Source organism: Gavialis gangeticus, unplaced genomic scaffold, assembly GCF_001723915.1.
Source record: "Gavialis gangeticus isolate Ggan-Ray unplaced genomic scaffold, GavGan_comp1, whole genome shotgun sequence".
NCBI lineage: Eukaryota > Metazoa > Chordata > Crocodylia > Gavialidae > Gavialis > Gavialis gangeticus.
The window spans coordinates 11276953-11285649 of NW_017729009.1; the positions used below are offsets into that span (position 1 = coordinate 11276953).

At 39.8% G+C, this 8697-nt stretch overlaps 1 protein-coding gene and 1 long non-coding RNA gene across 2 annotated transcripts in view; one reads left to right on the forward strand and one right to left on the reverse strand.

The window, feature by feature from the left end:
* The window catches only part of LOC109292561, a 19336-nt gene extending 17647 nt beyond the window's left edge, over positions 1 to 1689 (forward strand). The window contains exon 3 of the long non-coding RNA XR_002096145.1: positions 1679 to 1689. This is a non-coding gene — a long non-coding RNA (uncharacterized LOC109292561). The remainder of the gene's footprint in view (positions 1 to 1678) is intronic.
* ZBTB46 (zinc finger and BTB domain containing 46) overlaps positions 1 to 8697 on the reverse strand; it is an 85544-nt gene that overhangs the window by 10428 nt on the left and 66419 nt on the right. The window contains exon 4 of the mRNA XM_019510054.1: positions 1838 to 2013. Coding sequence (XP_019365599.1) covers positions 1838 to 2013 — 176 coding nt within the window. The remainder of the gene's footprint in view (positions 1 to 1837; positions 2014 to 8697) is intronic.

Here is an 8697-nt window from a genome sequence, read left to right on the forward strand (position 1 = left end):
CAGCATTTCATGGAGTGAACTCCCAGCAATCTTAGAATTGAACAAACGCAGGCAAGCTATTAATCAGATGGATGCTCCTTGTAAATTCTCTCTCATGACCTGCACAGACTAGATCATTACAGATGTTTTCAGGACCAGCAAACATTCCCAAGCACTGTTCATGGATTATGAAAAAAGCTCCATCTCTGAACTTAATTAAGGTTATATATGCACTCTTTATACAATAAAAAAATTAATCCTATTTTCAGAATTCTTTCTTGTCTGATGGGGAAGTGGGGATATTGGGGAAAAAAAGTTATGAGAAAATAATCGTTCCCAGAATGAAAAAGACCCGGAAGCAGCTGGCAAGACAAGGTGTCTATAACTGCAGAACTAACAACAGGCCTAAAAACCTTTGTGTCTGCAGGGAGACTAACCATACTGTTTCGATGTGCCTACTGAACACCAGAAGACTAACACCCAAAGGAAATAATAAAGGGACATCTCAGGGAGCAGTCAGTCCCCAGACCAGATGGCTGGGCACTCATCCGAATGGACAGATACTCATGGAAGGAAGGAAAAGATGGCGAGGCTCTGAATACCATAGCAACCGATAACATAAGCCCCTTGATCATTCTGGTTTAAGTGGTACGGGCTAACTGCCCACCCTGTGTGTACACCACCATTTGGCAAGCTATGCCATTACATTGGCATCTGTTGCAGGCAGACAACTGGCTACCAGCTGATGATATCATCATTCTTCCCAGAAATGGGAACTGAACGTGGTTTCAGAAGGCAAGAGGAGACAAAACAAGTCACACGTGCAGGGCAGTAGTGACAAAAAGTTTTAAATGTTCTTTGAAAAATAATGTCCTTACCTCAATACTAGAACTCGGGCTGTTGCAAAATTCAGCACTTCTCTTTAGCTGGACAGTAACAAAACCCCCCAACATCTGTCAGGGACATCTTTGTGCGTCTTGCCAATTCTAATTTCTTATCTGCTGGCACGGGGTGACCAACCTGGGACATCAGTGCCCCAAGTGGTGTGGGCAGCCTCTGTGCAACAGGCAGTAGATTGGGCATGGGGCAGGCATCTCAATGGCAGATAGGAAACGGAGCAGAAAGCAGAGCAGCAGATGGGGCAGGGGAAGGGGGTGGGAGTGGCCCTCAGGGAGGGTATTGAGCTAATTTGCAGCACGCCTGCCAAAACTGTGGGTCCCAGCAGTGCTAGCACATTGGAGCAATGTGGCCTGCAAAGCTTGCAGGGACAACATTACTCATTTAAACACTTGCACTAGAGATAGAAATATTTCTACTGAACTTTGGAGTCAAGAGCCTTTAACAGCTATTTTTAAACCAAAAAATGGGCTAAATAAGGTAACATAGTCCCTTTAATCCTTAGTAAAAGATCAAGGAACTGAAAGCAGCAAAGGCTTTGTTGCTTTACACTGGTTTCAGGCGTGCACACATAGGTTCTCTGCGGCAGCCTGCACTGCATTAGGAAGAAATGGTATGCTACATGAAGACAGTGAGAGATTCTAGCTCAAGCCCTCACCTTGCGGCTAGGAGCACTAAGTGGGAAGTGCAGACTACTTCCAGTAGCTCTTCGGGAACCCTCTGGCTGAGCAGGTGTTGATTAGCTCTGGGTGAACAGTCAGCAAAACACTGGGCCTTTGAAAGGTGAGGGAAAAGCACAGAGAAGTCTTCAGAGCTCCATAAAGAGGCTCAGAGGAACCCCAGAGGGGAGAACAAAACCTAAATCTAAGCCAGGTGAAGCTCTTATTATCCTTGATCTGAACAAACCATCTCTGTTTCCCAACCACCACTCGCTCCAGCAACTTCAAAGACACCTACTTACCAAGGTGTGCCGTTTCATGTGCTCCCGGCGTGTGAATTTTTTCCCACAGATTTCACAAGGATAGGGTCTCTCCCCTGTGTGGGATCGCATGTGTCTCTTCAGGATACACTGGTGCATGGCAGAGAAACTGCAGTACGGGCACTTGAATTTCTTTCTGATCACTGTGAATTCGTTTACTGTAAAAGAGCAACCAGAGCAAGCAGGTTACAACTCACAGCACTTCAAATAGCCCGTTTTGTTGTTTAATCTTCATTACCAGGATGTTTTTGCTAGAAAGCACATTCCTGCTGTTAAACCCCTGCATAAGGAAAACATGAAACACGTTCAATTATGCTGCGCTATCTTTCTAATGTCTGTTTTATTAAGTAGCCTGCCTTAACCAGGATACTTAATACTGTGTCAACAGCTGGGGATTTCGAGCATCTTCATCAGAGAAACCTTTACATAAAGGTAGTGCACAAGGCTGTCCGATATTTAGCAGAAGTTGAAGAAGGAACTCATTTCTTCTGTGTTTGTTAAAGTGCACAACAAAATGAGATGATCAGCCATAAGGCTGAGTTATCAGGAACGAGCTGGCCCACCTGAAATTCAAGCACGGCTCTTATTAGGGACAATGTCCTGAAACCTCCATGTGAAGAGTCAAGTCAAAAATAACTACCTGTGAACCAAGTGCCAGAAACGTGACAGTGACAGCTGCATGCTGAACTTCTCTTTCAAGCCCCAAATAAAACTAACCAGTGACATAAATGCAGCTGGTGTTACACTATGTACCATGTTCGTATTCCCATTAATGTTCAAAAAGACCAGGATGCATCTTGAACAAATATGGCATTCTGTACACAAGCATTTCACGGTAACCATCTCTCAATTACTGTTACTGGCACTGCAAGCAGAACGAATGACAGTGAGAAACAAAATGCTGAATTAAAAACTCAAGCCTCTTAAAACTTCTTCACAACCCCAATTGTATAATTTTCATAGCATTCAAAATTAATAAATAACCACATTTTGCTGAACTGACAGAGAATGACTTTTTCAGAAGATATTCCTGGGCTGTCAATAGTTCTCCTCTTGTCATCCTGCTAGAGTGCATTCAAACTGGACTCCAGGGATGCATACAGCACTGACAGCCCAAGGGTCTAATTTGCCACAAGAATGCACATAACAGCTGTGTTGATGTTTTCTCCTCCAAACAAAAATGAAAGTGGAACATGCAAAACAAGGCAGGTGAAAACACAAACTCGGATATTCCCCCAATGAAATCCACCCACCGTATATTTGAAAGCAACCGTCTGTGTGCACATATTTTTTTTTTAAATCTGTCCTCTAAAAATCCTTTCATTTGGCATTATTGCATGTTAATCATCACCTATTGACTCATCCTCACCCAAAGCAGGATTTTAACGGTGCTAAGGAACTGAATTCTGAACCAGAAATATAGCTGTCATTTAATCAAAATGTGGTTAAAGATCTGATACTTCTGGATGTCTGGCAAACTTTTTATGGTTTTTTTTTGGATAAAGTGGGGCAGGTAGGAGAGTGAAAGCAGCAAGGGAAATTCAGCGCCTACACTGGTGAGCACTTGACTACACAATTACCTGGTAACTCAAATAACTCTGTGTTCAGCAAAGACCCCGCTAGTGAAGTGAAAGCAAGGGCTTTCAGCATGTTACAAGATCATGCCCTGGGAATGCAGCTGTACCCCCAAAAACAAATATTTAAAGCTCACAGTTTTCTGCTCATTAGGCAGGCTCCCTGGATATATTCAGTCTCACCAGTTTGCTTTGGTGTCCAGATATATTTTAACCTTCACTTGCACTGTATTTTGCCATACAAGATAAAGCAAGCCATGGGAAAGGGACTGTAATTAATTGTGCAAATGTACCTGAGCATTTGGTGTGAAGATGCAGGAGGAGCCCATATGTATATGGGGATGAGTTAGTTGGGAGAATACTGGTTCTTGGTACTGATACGTGAAAGGAACCGAGTTCGATTGCCATCCTACTTGGAACCGCACATCTGTTTCTTTCCAACTTTTCAGACTAGAATCCCAACTAGGTGCAGGAGACTGCCGGCAAGTAACTGGCATAACTTATTTCAAAGCATACGGATTAGACACACTGCACGTTTTTCCTCCCCATATTTCAGAGAGGAGGCCTTGAAAAGTAGGAGAAGTTCCACATATTTTACATCCAGCCAACCAACCACTGCCTGCTGTGTAATCCAACATAAAGATATGTCTTGACATTCCATCAATTTCAATTAAATAAAAAAATGCAATTTTCTTCTCTATTTTTAAAAGTATGCACAGTAAGGTTATAACAGAGCCATTTACTGCATACTTGCTGCCTATCTTAATACATTAATGTCACCTTTACATGTAGATGCTGCTTGTGGGAAGCACTTTTGCTGCTAGGTCTGAAAGTTGTAGGTTCAAATAAAACCATAAGCAGCAAGGCAACAACTCAGTGTTACTTACAATGCACTACAGGATTAAAGTAAGAACTCCTGTTAGAAATGATATCCTTTAATGGGCTATTTCACACTCCTTTCTAACCTTTGTTGCCAGCTTAGGTAGGAGTTGAAGAGCTCCTGGCACTTAAGGCTGAGAAATACATAAACTATTTCATCAGATGCTAAAAGCCAGCTAAAAATCATATCTGTTCAATACCTGGATGGGAGACAAAGTTAAATACAGAGTTCTGTAAGAAGTGGTAATGACTAACCGAGCACTACTCTACCTTCTAAGTCTCCTGAGTGAAAACACCCTAGTATTGTGCTATGGGGTGCTATATGCTCCCACATGTGCCACTTTTAAAATAATACACAAAAGTGGTCCTGACTGAAGCTGGCATGACATTGTTTTTGACTAAACATTCTGATGATGAAAGCTAAACATTTTGGAGACCTGTTTTGATACAAAGGTATCATAGGTCACCTCCAATGAGAAACACACCCAAATAAAGAAAACCCGCCTTTTTCTTCAAAACAACTGTTCAGACAAAAGTCAATTTTGTGAAAATGTTCTAAGAGCCTTGCTTTTGTTGCAATATGGGACAAAAAAAATCCAACGTTGAAAACTTGAAAATCATCTTGATGCGAAATGTACTTTGGCTAGCCTAAGGTCTGACCACTTACAGACAAAGATGCGTAGAAGGGTGTGCACTTCAGCAAAATGGGCAGTTGTTTTCCATTGACCTTTAATTCCCCCAACCAACAACATGAGTTAGATGTACTAGCATTCATAAAATCATAGAAAACGACGGTGGAAAGGGAGCTCAGGAGGTCACACCTAGTCCAACCCCCTGCTCAAAGCAGGGCCAGCCCCAACTACATCATCCCAGCCAAGGCTTTGTCTACCTGGGTATTAAACACCTTCAAGGATGGGGATCCCAACAACCACTCTGGATAGTCTGTTCCAGTGATTTACTACCCTCCTAGTGAGAAAGTTTTTACTAACATCTAACCTAAGCTTCCTTTGCTGCAACGTGAAAGCATATTCCCCACTTGTTCTAAATTGTTGCCTTGTGCTGTTTAACAGCTGCCTTGTTCGACCCCAGAACTGTTCAAAGCAGCTCTGCATCAAAATTTTCCAGCCCAGGCCCAACTCTCATCAACATTTTCCAGTCCAGACCCAAAAAAAAAATCTACCCACTCACCTATGCCACAATGACAAGAGTGATCATAGCAATAGTGAAAGCCAAGAATATTTTATTCGCCCACTAGAGACGCTCGCTTGTTCCACAAAAGTAGAATTTTAGAAGGCTAGTTTAAAATCATTACACACACGCACACAATCTCTCTTTTACTCTCACTTCTTTGCAAACCTTTGAGGCAAGAAGTGCAAAATAAGTAAGAGACACTTTAAAACACCCAAGTTTCCAGGTGTCATTCATTCTTCAACAAGGCATGTTCTAACATCCACTGCTTTGTGCAGGCTTATTGTTGATAACATAATAGTAACTCAGCTTGCCTGCATACATATTGTGCTACCTGTATTTAACTCGACTTGCAAAGCATTTCAGAAATGACTGCAGTGTGAAAAGGCACTCTCTTTTATTTTGTCACCATGCTTGGAAAAACTTGGAAGCATATGAAAAATATTTTGCCTGCAACTTCTGTTCAGGTTCTGACACATTTCCAGTCGACATAACCAAATTCAAACTGCCCACTCTCTTTTCTAGAGCAGACTTTGGAAAATCTGAATATGGTGAGAGACAAAGCTATTTGTGAGAATCTATCACCATTTAGAAGAGAACAAAAAATTTAGCCTGCAACTACTTGGCCACTAACAACGGGTTATACAAGCAAAACATTTGTACTCCCCAGGATCACCATAAACCAATTACTACAGAGTCTAGACAAAGCAGGCAAGCTATAAGCAGATCAGGTGAGGTCAAGAGGGGTTATTCCAGCCCTCTCTCCTTCACTTCCAAGGCTATTTTCACTTCTATTCAACAATTTGGACATGCTACATAAATTGTAACCTTATGGGCTCCTTCCTCAGGTAGCAGGTTCCAGGTCTAAGGATTCTTTTACAGGTGGTTATAGGAAAATAAAAAAAAATATATAAATTTTTCTAGAGGTCATATACTAGGTTGCAAACCCTTTTAAAGATGCAGCGGACCAGGTGTTTGGATCACTGGTTTTGTGAACAGGAAATATTCATATACAACTACAAAGGACCAATCCAGTTGAAATAAGTTATGCATACCTAGTATAGCATGTTAAATTTGCTTTCTCCACTGTCTCACAAAAAAGTAATTATATCAATTGACTGTTTCAATAAGCATAAATAAAATGCACAGGCTTGAAGGATCTTCTCACCTTTGCGAATGCTCACTGCATGCCCAAGTAGCGTCAAAACTAAACAAGCCTAAGGTTAGAAACACTGCTGCTATTCAAAACTATAAGAACAACAACAAAATGGAAAGGAATTTGTTTCACATTGCTGCTTGGGAAACAGATATACAACAAGTATTGCAGTTATTCAGAAGAGAAGATGACGCGAAACTGAGATTGATGGGTCCATATACCTGTTCAGTGCAGAAACCAAAAAAAAAAATGCATCTGCTTTAACTAGAGAGGTTAAGGTAGACAGAATTTTGTTATCAGACTTGAAATTATTCAGGACGTTAGATTTGATTACTTTCCGCTTGTGATAAATGCCACAGAAGTACACGGCAAATAAATGCCTGCAGTATTTATTCAAAAGGCAAGAATGCCCCTTAATGAATACATTCTTTCCTACATCATGGGGCACCTTAGAGATCTTCCACCCATTTATTATCTAAAACCCCTGCATGGATTAAGGTTGTAGAAAGGCAGCGTATGTTACTGCAAGTGCACAAAACACAAATTTCAGACTTCAGGTACATGACTGCAGCAACTATTCAGGCATTAGCATGCACAAATAGCTAATTAGATACCCTGTATGTGCTCCTATCACACTTCAGGTGATCAATCACAGCAACTTGATGTAAAAAAAAAAAAAAGATGCATTTGCACATTTAAACCATACTTGCATATCTAAACAGTATAAAAACCAGGCCCACATTTTAAACAAAGGGTTAACATATTGAACCATTTACAGCCATCTGTTTATCAACAGAAAGATATGAAAGCCTCAACATTAAATACAGATGAAAAATCTGTTTCTAACAAGGTATGCAGCGTGTGCTACGTTCCTCAAGTTTACTGCTTTGCTTGTTGATAGTGAACTTTGATGCAGGTAAGATTCAACTTCCCAGATAAGAATTCTTTAAAAAAAAAAAACCAAAAAACTTGAAAGCTTGAAAGAGACTGGACATTTTTTAATTGTTTTTTTTTTTTGCAATTATAGTTTTATTAAAACTAAATATTTTTGCCAAATAACTATGTATTTTATTTCTCCATCTATAAACTCTTGAAAAAATAAAATCACTGTTACAAAAACTATATTACACAGTTTGAATTCATATTTCACAGTATTGTGTGTTAAGAATATATACCTACAGGCACGTATTTTGTGACCAACATACCAGCTTTGGTATAGAAACATATTATTTTTCACCTAAACAAAGGTAATGCATAAGAAATATCTGACCTAAATAAAGAGGTTCATGTTAAATACATTACAAAGCTCAAGAATAGCAGCATCTGCAACCTAGAAATTGGACCCTGACTGGATCATTACTTATGGCGACATAGATAAATAAGTACAAAGTAAATCTTTACAAGAAATTAGTAACAAGAAATAGAATTTGTTACAAATATTTGCTGAATTTAAAAACCTGCATAAATGTATCATTTTACAAATATGGTTATATGAAACGTACACTTTAGAAAATAGATCCACCAATGCTAACTCCTCCCCCCAAAAAAACCCCAAAAAACAACCTTTGGCATAATCTCAAGTAATCTCACATACTTCACTAAAGTAATTTTTCATGGTTTTTTATTTTTTAAGTTTTCTCTTTGGTAACAGTTTATTTCTCAGCCCCTTCTCCATCTGAAAAAAGGGATACATAATTTTTATCCATTTATTTTACACACTGGCCTTCACTTTATATTTTTAGGCTCAAAATAGCAGTTGTTACATGGTAAAACTAATAGTTCACATCATATTTCCCCCAACCCCAATACTGGAAAGTGCAAAGATTGGTTCAAGAGTGTTGTATTGCACTTATGTAAACATCTGTTACATCGTACCCTCTGGTCCATGCCTCTTGCCTAATGCTACGGGCATTTTTAGTTTATTGGCTCATTCCTGAAAAAAAACCCCAAAAAACAAAAAAACAACACAACCCAGGAATATGAGAGACTCACATTTTGATAAGAATTGGTAAAAGTTTCCAGAATTAACAGCAGGTGGGGGGGGG